This window comes from Rhodamnia argentea, chromosome 6 (assembly GCF_020921035.1).
Source record: "Rhodamnia argentea isolate NSW1041297 chromosome 6, ASM2092103v1, whole genome shotgun sequence".
Classification (NCBI taxonomy): Eukaryota; Viridiplantae; Streptophyta; class Magnoliopsida; order Myrtales; family Myrtaceae; genus Rhodamnia; species Rhodamnia argentea.
In genome coordinates, this window is record NC_063155.1 from 9,308,693 (window position 1) to 9,326,421 (window position 17,729).

At 40.1% G+C, this 17,729-nt stretch overlaps 3 protein-coding genes across 4 annotated transcripts; 2 read left to right on the plus strand and 1 right to left on the minus strand.

The window, feature by feature from the left end:
• The first annotated feature begins 4,446 nt into the window (after positions 1 to 4,446).
• On the plus strand, positions 4,447 to 5,007 carry LOC115741536. Its single transcript, XM_030675503.2, has one exon. It carries the CDS (start codon positions 4,585 to 4,587, stop codon positions 4,843 to 4,845), a length of 261 nt encoding a protein of 86 aa, XP_030531363.1. The 5' UTR covers positions 4,447 to 4,584; the 3' UTR covers positions 4,846 to 5,007.
• A 3,519-nt stretch (positions 5,008 to 8,526) lies between these two features.
• Positions 8,527 to 13,669, plus strand: LOC115741549 (aminoaldehyde dehydrogenase 2, peroxisomal). Its single transcript, XM_030675519.2, has 15 exons — positions 8,527 to 8,715; positions 9,091 to 9,233; positions 9,602 to 9,682; positions 9,762 to 9,910; positions 10,223 to 10,315; positions 10,409 to 10,532; positions 10,680 to 10,745; positions 10,847 to 10,913; positions 11,084 to 11,160; positions 11,756 to 11,869; positions 12,379 to 12,456; positions 12,561 to 12,712; positions 12,862 to 12,922; positions 13,043 to 13,149; positions 13,393 to 13,669. Exons 1-15 carry the CDS (start codon positions 8,607 to 8,609, stop codon positions 13,481 to 13,483), a joined length of 1,512 nt encoding a protein of 503 aa, XP_030531379.1. The 5' UTR covers positions 8,527 to 8,606; the 3' UTR covers positions 13,484 to 13,669.
• Positions 13,670 to 14,810: 1,141 nt separating this feature from the next.
• On the minus strand, positions 14,811 to 16,823 carry LOC115741574 (pentatricopeptide repeat-containing protein At1g74900, mitochondrial). 2 transcript variants are annotated; one of them, XM_030675553.2, is made up of 2 exons: positions 15,139 to 16,823; positions 14,811 to 14,884 (listed from the first exon to the last, which is right to left on the minus strand). In XM_030675553.2, exon 1 carries the CDS (start codon positions 16,777 to 16,779, stop codon positions 15,268 to 15,270), a length of 1,512 nt encoding a protein of 503 aa, XP_030531413.1. In that variant the 5' UTR covers positions 16,780 to 16,823; the 3' UTR covers positions 14,811 to 14,884; positions 15,139 to 15,267. The 2 variants fall into 2 exon arrangements, with proteins under 2 accessions (XP_030531413.1, XP_030531412.1); XM_030675552.2 differs by having other exon boundaries at positions 15,123 to 16,823.
• Positions 16,824 to 17,729: the final 906 nt, after the last annotated feature.

Sequence of the window (17,729 nt, forward strand, 5' to 3'; positions counted from 1 at the left end):
CGTAAATCAAGATCTGAAATTGAATGTCGATGCGTCAATGGGAGGTGCAGATCCGAGAGGTGCGATGGGTCTCTTGTGCACTCGCGAGTGGTTCTTGACGGCTTTAAGGGGACGATCCACTCTTGTTCAGCTCTAAGCAAGCTCTTGCCTTGCTTGCGGGGTTGAAGATGCTTGCTGGGAGAGAGATAAAAGACCGAGCTTCGTGCGGCTGTAGAATCCGACTCGCTAAATCTAGTTCGTGCGGTCAACGAGAAGGACAAAGTCTACTGGGAAGTTGCAGCAATTATAAGCCAAGCCCAACAGATACTAGCCCACTACCCAAATATTTCGTGGGCCACTGCAAGAGAGAGGCTAATAGCCGACTGATCGCCAAGATGAGCCGCTCAAATCTTCTTCCGACAAACTGGGTTACTTTCCCACCTCAAATCCTTTGGGACTTAATTTGTGCTGATGCCCCTCTTTTGGGCCTTATTGTACGAAACTCAAATTATCAGTAATGCAATATCATCTTTCCGACCAAAAAAAAAAAAAAATTGGAGGGGATTTTAGGAGTGTTTTGCGTAGAAATCTAGAAATAGTTGATGTAGACCCTGACAAAAAAATCAGAACAAAGATCACATACATGTGAGCCCATTTTAAGAAGATCTAGTAGAAAATCTAAATATGCATGGAGGTATTCTCCGTCATTGCATTATTCGCTCTTAATTGAGGTTAGCGAACCAGAAATTTTTTTATTCTTTAGAAACAGTGCAGGTTAAAGATTTTGTTAAGTGAAAGTTAGAATTGTAGGAAGAGTTGAATTCACTTGAGAAGATCAGAACTTGAGTGTTAACTCGATTACCAGATGGGAAGAAGGCATTGCAGAACAAGTGAGTATATCCTGTCAAAGAAGAACTTGATGGCAATAAAAGTTACAAAGCAAGATTAGTAATAAAAGTTTTCAGAAAAAGAAATGAATTGATTTTACGGAGATTTTCTCTCCAGTTGTGAATTTGACTTCTATCTAAATATTGTTGAGTATTGTTGCTACTAAGAATTTACATCTAGAGCAATTAGATGTAAAGATTGCATTACTATAACGTAAAAGAGGGTATCTACATAGTACAACCATAAGGTTTTTAGGTTCCTCCAAAAGAAAATTATGCTTGCGAGCTGAAGATTAGCCTATTGCACTTGAAATAGGATCTTAAACAGTGGTACAATCAATTTGAGACGCTTTTCTGCGGTAACAAGTTCACTAGAAGTAAATTGAATCACTGTTGTTACTTCAAGAAATTTGATGATTGCTATGTTATTTTGCTGTTGTATGTGGATGATATGCTCATTGCATAATCTAGCATGAGGAAGATCAACATACCGAAGCAGCAATTGTCAAAAGAGTTTGAGATGAAGGACTTGGGAGCACAGAATCAGATTCTTGGGATGAGGACCATGCGAGATTGATTCAAATGAATTCTAAAATTATCTCAAAAAAATATACTGAGTAGGTGTTGGACAAATTCGAAGTTCAGAATAAATCCTTTAGGATGCCGCTTCAAATTCTCAAAGAACCCAAAGATAGACTAAGAGCGGAAGTATACGGCTCAAGTGCCTTATTAGCAGCATGATGTATGATATGTTGTGTACTAGACTAGACATAACTCAGTAGTGGGAGTTGTGAGCATATACATGGCTATTTTCCGAATAAAGCATTGTGAAACTGTAAATTGACTATTAAGATACCCGAGAGGCACTTCGGATATGCCATAATGTTCTATTAAAATTGATGTAGCTTTGCAAGGCTTCATGAATGTACATCTTGGGGAAAGATTACCAACAAAGTCCTAAGATGATTGCAATTGTGCCAATTCAGTCATAAATTTTCTTTTTTTTGTCAATTTAGTTTATCCGACCAACTTTAGGCCACATTGACATGAAAGTCGATCGGCTTTAACGTGGCAACTTTTAATAATATTTTAATATTGTTTAATATTTTTTGGAACTATTTTTTTTTTTTTTTTCTCCTTCTTCCTCCAGAAGAAGAAGAAGAAGAAGAAGAGAGGGTTGGCAAGGGTTGAGACCTCGCTTTCATCGGGCGAGGTAGGCTTGGCCTCACCAGCCCTTCCTCTATTCAGTCGTTGGATCGACGATTTCGGTTAGAGGAGGAAGAAGAAGAAAAAAAAAAAAAGTAGATTAAAAATTGCCACGTCAATGCCGGCAGCGCCGCATCAACGCCGGTCTACGTCCACATCGGTGCTAGCCGGCAAAAGCTGGATGAACTAAATTGGAATAAATGTAAAAGGTTTAGGCTTGAATTGGCACAAACACAAAAGGTTTAATACTAAATTGGGCAAAAAAAAAAAATTAGGACTAGATTGCACAATTACAATATGTTTAGGATGTTTTTTTGATAATTTTCCCTAGATCTTGGTGGTAACTTAGATAATAAGAAGAGCACCTTGGGTTATGTTTTTACCTTAAGTGGTACTGCAATCAATTGGATGTGTACACTTCAGAAGTATGTCTTTTGCAACCACTGAAGTAGAATATGTTGCTATATCTAAAGCTAGCAATGAGATGATTTGGTTGAAAAATCTTCTAAATGAGGTAGGCAAGGGGTAGGACAACATTGTTTTTTTTTTTTTTAGCTATAGTTAGAGTGTTATTTGTCTTGCAAAGAATTCGGTATTTCACTCAAGGACAAATCACATTGAATTGAAGTAGCATCATATTCGCCAGTTGATAAATGATCCCATCGAAGAAGATTCTTGGTGTAGAAAATCTAGCATATATGTCAACAAATGTTGTCACCACTGAGAAATTAAGGTTGTGCATTGCCTCATTTGGACTCCATGGTTAGTGGCGAGGGGGCCGCCGCACTAAGATAATTTGGGTTGCAAAAACGAATGAAGACTATGAAAAACTATTGTTGTTTTGAAGATAAGCCTTGGCAAATGATGGAGTTGTGGAGTTTGATAGAGGAAAGTACTATTAAAGCTCAGAGCGTTTACTCCTAACGGCATACATGTAGTTTTTATGTTAAAAGTCAAGAATAGAGCTTTTCTACCGCTGCTAATGGCATACATGTAATTTTCATCATAAGTATAGTATGCCCTAGCTTCCTACTATAAATTGGAGCAACATCTTTTGCGTGTAACCATGAAATTTGTAACTTTGATACTACTACTGATAGTGAAGTAATATCTTTTGCATGTCTCCTTTTTCTATTTTTTTTTTCTCTTTAAAGATTCGCGTTCTTAACACTAATGACTCCAACATAACCAACCACGTAACTTTAGACAAGGGTTTCCGAAACAAACTTCGAAATAACTCGAACATTTCCTTTTTGGTTTGTATTGGCGGCTTCAACTTGGATATGCATTCCCTTGTCTTCTTCCCTTCAAAGGTTCGCGTTTCTAATACAAATGACTCCGACATAATCAATCACGTATTTTGACCCCCCCCCCCCCCCCAAAAAAAAAAATCAATCAGTCATGCATACTTTCGACTAGGGTTTTCCGGAACAAATTTTGAAAATTTCAGGTGAACGACTACGGAAAATTCCAGTTTTGTAGCCTGCGGAATCTGGGTCTCTTTCAGCACAACAGCCGTCTCAAAGGTACCTGCTCAAGGCCTAAGGCTTGTCATTATCCTTGCATTAGCTTTTCTGTCCAGCAGCCGCCTTGCACCAACCCTACAGCCGAAGTTCTTTTCTGAGCATCTGTTGTGTCTTTGGTCAAATGTCTCTGGATGGTTCCAGATATGCTGATGCAACAGCACACGGTTCACGCTCCATTTCATCCGTTGAAAATGTTTCCGGGGGCCCCAGTTCAGACTTCAGATCCAGGGGAAGCTGCAGACAAGAAGCAGCTTCCAATTCAGACAGACGGAACAGCCCATTAACGTCGTAAGGAGGAATAATTTGACTTTTCGAATGAAGAAATTTGCTCTTCCGGGACGTGTCCTGATATTTAGGCCCGTTAACTTTATAAGGTGTATAATTTCGAACGTGAGTGCTGAATTTTAAAAACTTCACTCAGAACTAATTTCAAGTGACATAACACTTATGTGAACTATTTAAAAAGTTAATGACACTTAAAAAATGATCGATTGAAAAGTCATATGACACTCATGCGTTCGAGAAAAAAGTTATGACCTCCCAATTGAGCATCGTACGTTAACTATAACACTTAAGTAATGAAAAAAGAAAACAAAAGAAAATGAATCGGCTAGTCGGGTATATTTTTCACTTGTGGTGGTGTCATTTTTCTCTTTTGGAAAGCATCTGCGTGGTTCTTGTGGTGTCAGATGATGGAAGGTGGAGGGGGGGCATACGTTTGTTGACTTTTCTTCCTTCTCGCCACGCGCCTGGAGTTTAGCTCTCCACTTTGACGCCAACTCTCTACGACTTCCCATTCGTTTCTTGAAATCGTAGCTTTCTAGGACTCTCTTATATAACGCAGTGTCAGCTTAACCAATCTCTCACCTATCTCATTCTAACAAAAAAAAAGAGGTTCGTGGAGTCCGAGCTTCTTCTCTCTCTCTTTCTGAAGAGTTACAGATCTTGAGATCCTCTCCGGGAAGGGGTTTTAATTTTCGACGAGCATGGACGGGCGCGAATCGTACGGCACGTCGTGGGCGGACCAGTGGGACAACAGCCCGGACCCGGCTCCTCTGGCAGAGAGCAACAAGAAGAAGAGCCTCACGAGCGGCATCGCGACGGCCAAGTACAAGGAGAAGATGGGGGAAGGGCTCGTCAAGACCAAGACCGCCGCGTCGCACGGCGTCAAGAAGGTCAAGGAAGGAACCACCGTCGGCATCCAGTGGATCAAGGACAAGTACCACAAGACCACCCACAAGAACTAAACTAACATGGCTTCAGCTCTTTTCGGTTCTTTTCGGTTCTTTTCGATTCTTTCCTTCATCTGTATAAAATATAGGAACATATGCGCGCTTGCATGTGACTGTTGTATGATATGGGCTTGACGATCCTTCCCCTCTTCGGATTTCTAGTGGATTATATAGTTCCCTTTCTTTCGAATCATATCACGAGTTCCCGTATTGATAGAATCGGTTCGAATCTGTCAGATGATGTGCATGGCATGTCTCTATATCTTTCGGCAGGGACTGCGAAATCTGTTGATATGCATGTGTCAGAGAATTGGTGCGGTATGAAGCGTAACGGCTAATATATCGTATAGAGTGAATGATGTGTTCGATTGAATATGTTGACGAGCTCGAACTTAAACTTCTTTTCGATCTCCTCCATCGATGAAGATAATCCATGTTCAAAGATGGATTTGCTCGCATGCTTTGGAATTCTAGTTTTGGCAGAGATGAGAGAGTCTTCAACTGCCCGAGAGAAAAGCAAAGTCTGCTGACGTCAGATGCTTGAAATGATCACAATCTTCGTCTTGGTCAAATGAGGCGTGCACAGAAGGAATGGATCACAGGTCTTTATTTTTTAACGTAAAATTAACAGTCTTATTTAGACAAAAAAAAAAAGAATTAATTAAAAATTATTATGGGATTTAGTTTTTTAAGAATTTATAGCTCATAAAATACTTTCATTCTCACCGCCATTCAAAAACTGTTGTACTAGTAAAATCCCGATTTTTAATCTTCACAGGATCGTGAAATTCAGCCCAGAGAAGGAATTACCGTTCCACCTACCACGTTAATACATGGATGCTTGTTTATTGGTATTCGTTGGGCTTAAGCCTAACCATTCATCATGTCGAGGGGTTGAAGTACTACTTGCACCCGAAAATGATCAACTTTTACTGTGGACAAACGACGGGTTCGATCAGCGATAACAACGATCGATCGAAGCTAATTCGCTGACCGCTGGCTAGTAGCCGACATATCGAGAGCTATCAGATGACTGAGCTTCATTAACTGATGGAGCTTCTCGACAACCTAACTCCGGGACTTTTGCTAAGTATTGAAGGATAAGGAGGATGTCGATTTTAGCTAGAGCAATATTAGAGTATTACGCCGAGCAATATCAGATGACGGGTTGACTTTACGTCCCAACATTCACATTTTTCTTTCATTTAGCTATAAAAGGCGTACATTTGCTTCGTGAGTAAAACAAGTTCTCATCTCTTTAAATCAATACCCATTAAAATCGTATTACCGAAAAATCAAGGGCATAATAACACATAAGCTCCGAAACTTTGGTCTCATTTGCAATATTCTCCTCTGACTTTGACTTTGTGCAATGTGGTCGCTAAACTTTGATCCATTATGCAATGTTGTCTCTTGACTTTCTATTTGTTTGATGTGATCCCTGAGTTATTGGCAAATGATAAATCTAGTCTTTTCATTTGCATCATTCTTGCATAATTCATGGACTAAATAGAATATTTATCAATAGTTTATGGACCACGTTGAACAAATTAAAATTCGAGTGACGGCATTGCACGTTGGGTAAAAGTTCAGAGACCATGTTGACAAAATTAAAAATTCAAAGATGATATTGTATATTATGTCGAAGCTTATCAAATATTTATGTCGTTTTTTTTTGAAAAAAAAATATCATACAATTTGTTTTATTTTTTTTTTAATTTGTTTCAGTTTCGGATACTATGATATGATCGGTGGAGTGATTGCTTTTCATGTTGGAATTCATGGGAGAATACATTTTTTTAAGGGTATATCTACATTCTCTACTACAAATAGTACTACGCTCTTGATAGTGAAATATCGATTGCTTGTTGAACCCTGTGAATCGCGTGAAAGTAGGATACTCCAAATTCGGAGATCCAAAAGTTCTATAAAACGTTCTTGGTAGGGAAAAAATGTGAATAGGCGTAGGGCCACAAAAAGAGATATATATTATATATATATATTGAAAAAGGAGAGAAGAGAAAAGAAAAAAAAAAAAAAAAAAAAAAAAAAAAAAAAAAAAAAAAAAAAAAAAAAAAAAAAAAAAAAAAAAAAAAAAAAAAAAAAAAAAAAAAAAAAAAAAAAAAAAAAATATATATATTATTTTTGCAAATAATGTATTAACCAAAAAGTTTGACCGGGGGTGTTTTCCTTACTCAGGTGTACGTGCAATTACCGAGCTAGTCCGTTTGATGTATTTTCTTTTAGAAATTTTCGGCTTCTTGCTTTTGTTTTATAAAATTTCTCCAAAGTGTTTGAGTGGAAAATTATGTAGGTTTTGAAAGTGGTATGCTATTTTTTTTAATTTTTTTTTTAAAGTGGTATGCTATTTCATATGTCAACATTGAAAGATTTAAGAAAGTTTGATGTGATCCATGCTAAATAATAGGCAAATATAAGCATTCCAAAAAAAAAATTATAAAATGAAGCAGAAAAACTGAAGTTAATACCATAAAAAAATCCAAATTGATACACCTGCGATAAATTTACCTCAAATATTTTTTTTACTATAAAAACCCCTCCAAATTGGTATACTCGTGACGAATTTATCCCAAATTGATATACTCGTGACAAAGTTACTTTCCAAAAAAAAATAAGAAGGAAAAATCCCTCTTTGACACGGACTAGTGAGTAACAATCATGAATTTTGGAGAAATTATTCAATGCACTTGGTATACAAACTAATTTTGAATTTAGACTATTCGCACAAAGAATTTGCCATAATTGGTGTCGACTATGTTTACCATATTAAATATTTCTTCATAGAAATATCTACTTTTTGTATATTTTACGGGGAAAAATTCAAAAAAGGGCTCGAAGTCCTCATGTTTTCTCAAATAAGAACCCCAAGTTAACATTGTTTCAAAAAATGGCCCGAAGTCCTCATGTTTTCTCAAATAAGAGCCTCAAGTGAACACTGTTTCAAATAAGGGCTTGAAATGACCATAAAATCTCAAAAAATAGCCTGATTTAAGGGTATTTTAGCCTTAAGGCGACCCCCCCACCAGCGACGCGGTGACGACCGGCGACCCTTGATGCGGGCGGGGACCGCCGGCCCTCACCTAGATCCGGGAGAGGGCCAAAGGCCCTCACCTCTAACCAATGGGGTCGTCGGCGACCCCGTCGGCCTCGCCGCCGCCCGACCCCCCCCCACCAGCGGTGGGCCGGCGGCCACGGGCGGGAGGGGCAGCCCTCTCGCCTGTGCATGGCCTTTTTTTTTAATCAGGAAAAAGAAAAAAAATTAATAAAAAAATTAAAATGTGAAATGACGAAAACGCTCTTTAGGCCAGCCCCTTTTTGAAACATTATGACCACTTTGGACCCTTAATTGAAACGTACCATGTCACTTTGGGCCCTTATTTGAAACATAATTCACTTTAAGCCCTTATTTGAAAAAATAAGAGGACTTCAGGCCTTTTTTTGGATTTTTTCCTATTTTATGCAAAAGTGAAGTAATATCCTTTTTGCAGCATAACAAAAACATAATTCTCTCTACCCTCCCAAAAAAACAGAAAAAGAAAAACCTTTTCGACAGGCCACGGAATAAATATTAAGACGTGAGATTCACCTGTCCGATAATTTCATCCTCGGTTTCGAAGATAGAAACAGTTTGAAATTGCTTCCGAGGGCAGACGCTTCCAGGATCAGGGGAAAAAAAAAGGAGCAAACTTTACAAGAGAGTGAGATCGAGTGAGGGGAGTGTGAAGCAAGCAAGCAAGCAAGGAAGAGGCGAAGAAATGGCGATCCGCGTCCCGCATCGTCTGCTGTTCATCGATGGCGAGTGGAGGGAACCCGTCCTTAAGAAGCGCATCCCCATCGTCAACCCTTCCTCCGAGGAAACCATCGGTCTCTTTCTTTCCCTCTCCGCTTCTTGCTAAAGCGGTTTGCTTTGAAGTTGGCATCCGCCGACTTGAATCTCGCTCGTCGTATTCCGTTTCTTGATTTGACCCCGTTTGTGGTGCTGTGCTGGAGCATGCGCTGGTTCTTTAAAATGTGCTGAGAAAGCAACTGGGTAGTTTGTCAACGAGGTGTTTTGATCACCGAGCCGATTGATCGGGTTTAGTGCACGCCGATCACTGTGAAAGCTTTGAGCTTTAAGTTTTTATGTAGGTTGATGATGGTCTACGTAATTCGACCAGTCAACTTGAATGTTGAGTAGATATTTGTCGGACAGTGCTTCTTTGTAGAATCTTAGATCTGGAACTTGTTTATTGTAAGTAGGGGATATACCGGCTGCCACTGCTGAAGATGTGGAGATTGCTGTGGGTGCTGCTAGGAGAGCCCTTACTAGGAACAAAGGGAATGGCTGGGCATCGGCATCGGGGGCTGTACGTGCCAAGTATTTGCGCGCTATTGCTGCTAAGGTGCGGGTTGTGAACGTTGCTCAAGCCATTGTTGAAACATTTTAAATATGAAGCTACATATCCAGCAGACTATTTAAGTACCCTTGTATTTCTTTATTCTATCGAAGTAGGAAATTCTTACTGGTAAAAAAAAAAAAAAGTAGGAGCTTATGTACGCCAATCCATCCAGGCCCCTCATTGTCTACTCATTTCCATCGAATTTCTGTGCTATAACTTAGGGAAAACATGTGAGTTCTTGCACGTCGATTTGTTTTATCATGAAGCTTATATATTCTTCTAAGTGCTTTGGTATGTCAAGGGTGATCTTGTGAAGTCCTTTGTCTTCTCACTCATTTTCCATGGAAACTTCTTTTATCTTTGCCATGCAGATCACAGAGAGAAAGTCCGAACTGGCAAAACTCGAGGCAATTGACTGTGGAAAACCTCTGGAAGAAGCAGCATGGGACATGGTCTTGTAACTTACAGGATTGTGCAACGTTTTATTTTGTTGCCATATAATTCACTAATATAGTTGCTCATTCCATCCAGGACGATGTAGCTGGCTGTTTTGAGTACTACGCAGATCTTGCTGAAGGTTTGGATGCTAAGCAAAAGGCTCCCGTCTCTCTTCCTATGGAGTCATTTAAGAGTTACGTTCTCAAGGAACCAATTGGAGTCGTTGCGTTAATTACTCCATGGTAATGGTGATTTATTTTGCTGACCAGATGTGGCACCTGGATATATCATGACTTTTTTTTCTAACCATTAGATATGATGGATTGGATCAACACTTTATTAACAGCCTGTAGCAACTAAACGATGGCCTGTGGTTTTTGTGGGACTCTCATCTGCTAATGTTATACTTCACCGTTTCGTTAGCAACATTAGTTTTTGTGTTATTTGGGAGATGATTACTTTGATTTTTGCTCTTATCATTCAACAGCCTTCCTTGATGGAGTAAGAATGATAATGTTCTTGTTTTGTGACTTGATGAATCTCGTGCAATGAAGGAACTACCCTCTTTTGATGGCTACTTGGAAAGTAGCTCCTGCTCTAGCTGCTGGTTGTACCGCGATACTGAAGCCGTCTGAGTTGGCATCTGTGTATGTGTTAATTTTCACTTGCATCATTAACTCAATTAACGCATTTTCCTTATTGATTCTTTAATGCACCTGAGTGTGTTCTTGAAACTACAGGACATGCTTGGAGCTCGCTGAAGTTTGTAGGGAGGTGGGTCTTCCTCCTGGTGTCCTCAATATTCTGACTGGACTTGGCCCTGAAGCTGGAGCTCCTTTGGCATCACATCCCCAAGTTGACAAGGTCTGTATTCTCCCATCGTCTCTTCTTGAGACATTTTTGTGAAGTTTCCTCTAACACGTTCTGCAGTGCTTTGTTTTTGTTTTTACATATATGACCATATGTGTATACCCCACCTCAGCTGCTAATTCTCTTGGCCCTTGTCAACAGATTGCATTTACAGGAAGCTCAGCTACAGGGAGCAAGGTTATGACTGCCGCTGCTCAACATATCAAGGTGCAGCTTTTTTTTTTTTTTTTTTTTGGTCTTTGTTGAATTCAACAAAAGTCTTCGTGTGAGAATAACCTTTCTGGCATGTGTGTATTATGATCTCACAGCCTGTTTCGCTGGAACTTGGTGGAAAAAGCCCCATTGTTGTGTTTGAGGATGTTGATCTTGATAAAGGTTGGTGCATTCTGAAGCATATACCCCTCAATAAGACTGATGTGATTGCTATTTTCCTTCAGAAATTAGTTGCGATGGTACATTCATTCTTGGGTGATTTCTATGTGAACAAGCTTGATTATGTATGCAATGTTGCTGACAATAGGCCTTACTACTTGTGATTCAAACAGCTGCTGAATGGACACTTTTTGGATGCTTTTGGACGAATGGTCAAATTTGTAGTGCTACATCCAGACTTATTGTGCATGTAAGTTATAATTGTATGTTATCTTTACCTCAGCATTTGCAAGGTCATTTTGTACGTGTTTCTTTTATTTCCTACCTCTGGCACTGTCAGTTGGTAAAACTTCTGGATTTATTTTACTTCTTTCTGCCTTATCGTGCATGTGGTTGCATTCCTGAATTAGCATGAAAGATATCATGCGTTGACTTGGAGATACATATGTAATGGGAAAAGAAAAGGGAAATACAGTGGGAATATTTTTTGTTGTTATTTGCAGATTCAGGAGCTTTTTATCCGTTTATTGGGAGAAGTTGTGAATTGGAGTCATTCATAAGAACATGGAGGTGGAACTAATGTTGAATCAACTGTCTGTACCAGCCTTATAAAAGGAGTCAAGAAGAGCTCTTAATTGAGAAAACTGTGCTTATAATTTGCAAAGAAGTAAATGAGAACTTTAGGCCCACAAAAGTCATCATTAAATGAAATAAAATGTCAGATATGGAAAGACTGTAATTGTCTGCTAGGTGTGCATAATATCTTATGAAGTGATTGCTTTCTTTCGAACCGTTATATTACATGTTTTGCATTATATTTAATGGGTATATCACAATCATTTCAGGAAAGCATCGCTGCTCAATTCTTTGAGAAGCTTGTTCAATGGAGCAGAAATATAAAAATATCCGATCCCTTAGAAGAGGGTTGCAGGCTTGGCCCAGTTGTGAGTGGGGGGCAGGTATATTTTTTATTACTTGCAGGTTTGGTACTGTATAGTTCTGAAGTCTACTAGTTGGTGCATGTATGTGAGTACATGATTATCTCATGACTGTTACTCATTTGTGAAGATTCGTTCTTTAGGGTTTTTGGTCATAACAAATCCCTGGATTAGTTTACCAACCATTGTAAACAGTAGTGAAGATTTAGAGGAGTATACACAACTTCCTTAATTATTTTCACTTTTGGGAGTGGTATAGCCTTTCCCATAGCCGTTGCAGCAGTAGTATTTTGGACATGGTCTACCCCGGCCATTCACTATACTGAGGAGCAAATGATCATTTTTGAGGTAACTCATGGAATGAAGGCAATAATTTCTCCCATAAGCGCCATATGTTCGGAAGAAATCATGGGAAATCGCTTTGGTCTGTGATTTTTAATGACCATTGGTTCTTTTCACTTTTCAAATGTTTAGTATCGAATCTGCCAGCTGGATTTGTCAAGATGATAATTTCATTTTCTTTGCATCAGTATGAGAAAATACTGAAGTTCATCTCCACGGCTAAGAGTGAGGGGGCTACTATTTTGTGTGGTGGCGATCGTCCTGAGGTACAGTGCTCTAGATTGTCACTTTTAGTACGCTCGCGAAGAGCCCTTCTGCTTTTGAAAATGTTTTTCCTGACTTCTGTATGTCAATCTCAAATAATTGATAGCATTTGAAGAAGGGATTCTTCCTTGAGCCAACAATCATAACTGATGTCACTACATCAATGCAAATTTGGAGAGAGGAAGTCTTTGGACCTGTTCTCTGCGTTAAAACATTTGGCACAGAGGATGAAGCCATTGAACTAGCAAATGACACCCCGTGAGTTGATTCATTCTTTCTATTGTGTTCAGAATACAGTGGAGAATCTGCTCATTTATTGTAATCTAAATCCGTTGAGTCTGTTTTGCCTGAAGACTTCTTTAAATTGGGAGATTATCAGAATCTCACTATTAATAGATGCTTCACAGTTATGGACTAGGTGCTGCTGTGTTGTCAAATGACTTGGAAAGGTGTGAGCGCCTGACCAAGGTGAGGTTCAATGTACATTTATGTGAACATTTAGCCCTCGGCTGACCAAAAGATGTCCATGGAAACTATTTACTCTGTTGGATGACTTGATTGTTGTTATCTCTTGGTGGTGAATCGCAGGCTTTCCAGGCAGGCATTGTGTGGGTCAACTGTTCACAGCCGTGCTTCTGTCAGGCCCCTTGGGGAGGAAACAAACGGAGCGGTTTTGGTCGAGAGTTAGGAGAATGGTATTGTCTGCTTCTCTATGACTAAATGAATGACAGAGCTCGAAGGAAAATAGAAAAATGATCTAGTGGAAAAAAGGGGTCTGAACTCCAAATAATTTTTGTCTTGTATGGTAGTTATGACTTGCGAGTCTATGCAAATTCGCAACTGCTTGCCGCATTATTTCAGTAGGTTTGCATTGCACCGAGATAAAATTCGACAAACATAACTCCCTACTGACAAGATAATGGTGCCATTTTTTGCAGGGGACTGGATAATTATTTGAGCGTGAAGCAGGTTACACAGTACATATCCAGTGAACCCTGGGGATGGTATAAAGCTCCCTCAAGGCTGTGAACTATACAGAGGTAGCTCAGGATGTTTTCCTTGTACCAACTACTAAAAATAAGGAATGAAGGACATTGTATAGAGACTTTAGAATTGATCAAGGAAAAAAAATCGAACAAGGTTGCGGATCTTGTTTAACACTTTATGTATACTCATTAGCATTTGACGTTTCAGTATTACACTTCATTTACAAAAGGCTCGTACAAAATGCTCATGTCTGCGTTCATATGAAGACCATATTGATTCGTAGTCCTTGCTACTTCCTAACATTGCCATTGCTAAGCCAGAGCTCTGCTGGCTGACTCTTTAGAATTCGATATGTGCTGTTGCTTTATGGACCCGGTTCGATGCCCATCCACTGCGTCCTCACATTTTCTTCATGCACATATCCGAGGCTTATCTCGCTAACATATGTGCTTTTAGCACTGCAGTACGTGAAAAAAGTCCATGAGCGAGTCGATCGTTTCAGTGAGTTACAACAATGCTGCCTATTTGATGGGCAATGTTTTCGATACAGGGATTTCCTGCATAATTTACCAAATAGACACCATAAACCATCTTCGTAATGATGCATCTGCCCATGAATTATCTGTCGTGTAAGAATATCTGCATCAAAGTACCGAGAATTGGCAAACTTTATTAGAACTTAGATTCTGAATGCATTTTTGAAAGAAAATGATCCCAGTACTTCACTTGTGTTTATGCCTTTTCTATTTGCATCATCCAAGTGCATCTCCGAATCTCATCCTTCTCATTCCAGCTTCAATTGCTTTCAGTCCTTTTTCCTAGTCCAGGATCTCGTCGGGCAAGTAGCCAGAGAATACCTCTTGAGCCAATCACTTGCTTCCCAAGTATCAGCCTGTTAAACTTGAAGAAGCAGTTTAAGATTTGCTCCTAAATTTACCACACGTCAGCAAACACATGAAGCCGGACTTCCGTAGCATGGTGAACCCTAAAAAACAAGATAAACTGGATTAGAAGAAAAGAAAAATCACGACCTAAAACTAAATGAACGTCACTTCCACTGATGAAAGCAATAGCTTCACAATGACATTCATGGAGAAGGGGAACGTAAACCATTTTAAGCTGCAGCAGATTCATTCAAAGAGAACTGAAAATAGGGATTTCTAGGTTCTCCCAGATAAACAATTCGAGCGGTCGATCATCTTGAAAACTTGCAGCTTTATCAAGGGATATCAAACTGACCTCCACATGAATGAATGACAACGTCACCTGAAAAAACAACAAAAGAAAAGACATAAAGCACCTAGAGAACAAGCAGTTCCAACTCCGGAGAGTCTCTGCAAGAATGAAAAGAGTACGTGCCTAACATACAGAATTACTGCAAATAACAAGGCTCTGAAGACGTGAGAAATGCCACAAATTCCAGCAGCCTCTCTTCCTTGCCGACTGCACAATATCAAGCAACTAGACAGGATCAAAGATTCGTCCTTTGAGAGATAAGCCTGCAACTCTAGTGCCAATATTTCTTTCTGCCAAGGTCCTAATCGATATTTTCACAAAAATCATCCAAATTCCAACCGGACAAGTATAATGAAGACAGCATCTATTAACTATTTCATTCTGACCACTGGGTCACAAGGACAACCTCAAAATAAATAAAAAAAGTTGAAAGAGTGTCTGTCACATCTGTCGGTGCTTACAATGGCAAAACCTGTCCCCTGGAAGTTTGTTGCTCGCTATATATTGTGTAAGATCTGAAAAGCTGAAACTCAAGCTGAGAAAAGGGGATGAATTTCGTCGGCAGGTTCAGGATAGATCGACAGCTCAAACTATAACTTAAAACGACGAGGAAGACGACCAGATTTGCTTTGCACTCTAAGGATCTCCTTTGCAAAACCTTGGTTTCCAGTAAGTAAAAGCCCATCCAAGACCCTGTTGAAAGTAAATTTTCTAGGCACAAATCCTCTGTCAACCATCTCAATCAACAATTTCCCTGCCAGCACCAAATCATCCGATTTCTTCCTCACAAACATGGAACTGATAAGGATGTTGTACGTGTCCAAATTTGGCAAGCAAACCCCACTTCCCATTTTCTCAAACAGGCGCATGCCATTCTCTATTTCTCCAGCATCACAAAAGTAACGAATTGTGATATTGTATGTCTGTACATTAGGTTCACATCCATCATCCTCCATTCTTGACAAAAATTCCACAGCTCTGTCCATATGCCCTGCATGACACAATCCCCTAATCACCAAATTGTAAGTAATTGAGTTGGGCACGTAACCCTTCCTCAACATTTCTTCGAAAACCACAATCGCATTTTCCACATTATCTTTCTTGCAGAGAACCTGAATCATGGCATTATAAGTGGCAACAGAAGGAAGAATCCCCTCTCTAGCCATCTCATCAAACACCCTTCTAGCTTTCTTAATCTCACCAATGATGCCGAAACCATGGATCACCGTGGTATACGTGACAACATCAATATCACACTTCCTCTTCTTCATCTGCATAAAGAATTGCCACGCTTCATCAACTTGGCCAGCTCTAAAGAACCCTTTAAGCATTATATTATAAGTTGTCGAACTCGGGTTCAACCCCCTATCCACCATCTCCTTGAACACCTCCAAAGCCATCGGCGTCCGTTTGATCAAACACCACCCATTCGCAATTATATTGTAACTAACACAATCAGCCTTAAACCTGCCCCGGAAAACCTTAAACAACTTGTTGGTAGCCATCTCTACATGTCTAGACTTGCACAGTATATCAAGAACGGTGTTAAAGGAACTCAAATCCTGACGACAGCCGTGCTCGTGCATCGACAAGAACACCTTAACCGCTCTATCCGGTTTCCCGGCGGCCACATACCTCTCGGCGATAATCGCGAATGTCTTCGGGGAGGGGCCGAGGCGGAGGGACCGCATCCGGGCCACGGAGGCCCACACGGCCCTGTAGTCGCGGACGCGCGCGGCGAGGTCGACGGCGTGGTCGAAGGAGGAGGCGGAGTGGGCGTAACTGGGATGTTGGGAGAGCTGGGCGAAGAAAGCCAGGGCCTTTGGGGCGTGGTTCCAGAGGCGCTTCAGGGTCTTGTCGACAAGGTCCGGCGTCCATTGGATGCTAGGATTTTGGAGGATTCCGGGCAGGGTTTGAGGGGTTGAGGCGAGGATTGAGGCGGCGATGGAGGCGTCAAGTGGAGGAGCAGGTGGCGGTGGCGGTGATGCGGTGGTTGCTAGGAGTTGGTGGGGGAGGTAAGAGGAGGTGAAGAAGAAGAAGTTGGAGGTGGTGATGGTGATGGTGATGGTCTGAACAGGACCTCTGTGCAGAAGAGTGAGCATCTCCCGGCGTTGAATGGCGCTTCGATCCGCGACCTTTGGGCGGAGGAAATATTGAGTGATACGAAGGCGCCACGTCAATTGCATTTGTGTAATCAGATTTATTTTCGAATTGACACGTGGGAAAATATATAATATAATCTTACATAACAATACGAAAATTCTAGGAGTGAGCGATTTCAGAATCATTTGGAACTTATCTGTTGAAACTGGTTCTCTAATTTTTGGAACCTAAAAAACTTACTTTTTCTCTGGTTTCGTGGTCAACCCAAGTTCCATTTGTATTCTTAATTGAGCGATTACGCTTCATCATCACTTCTAATGACCATTATTGTTATTACAATTCACTGACCACAACTCGTATTTGGACAAACGAAGAATATGAAACATTAACAAAAAAATTATAGATATCGCTAGAAATGAAAGTTCAGATCGATGATTTTAGATTACAAAATCATCATTAGATACCATGCAATACCGTAGGATTGCGCAAAGACATAAAATAGAAAATGACTATGTTCACTAAAAGCTTGAAAACTTATTACGAAGGTGCAATTGAGCCTTAAAATTTGTCGAATTGATGCAATCGAGTCATTTCGTTAACTCCATAACTTGGCTAAAGAAAAATACCGACGTAACTTTTTTAAATATTTTTTTTATCCTACGTGGTGATGTCGTGGTTAAAGCGACCTTATTTTGGTTTAAGTATGATTTTTAATATAATTTTTATTTAAATCAATTTAATAATAATAATGTAAAATCAAGTCAAGTCAAATCAAATCAAAACTAGTGGCGAGTCGCCGTCGCCGCCCCACCACCTCCGAGAAGGGTTGGTGATGGTGGGGATAGGGTTGACGAGTGTCGGCGAACCCCGGCCATGGGCTGGCCACCCTTGTCAATCGAGCCGCCGACCCAACTCTCACCATCGGTCGATTAAGTCCTTGTTTTACATA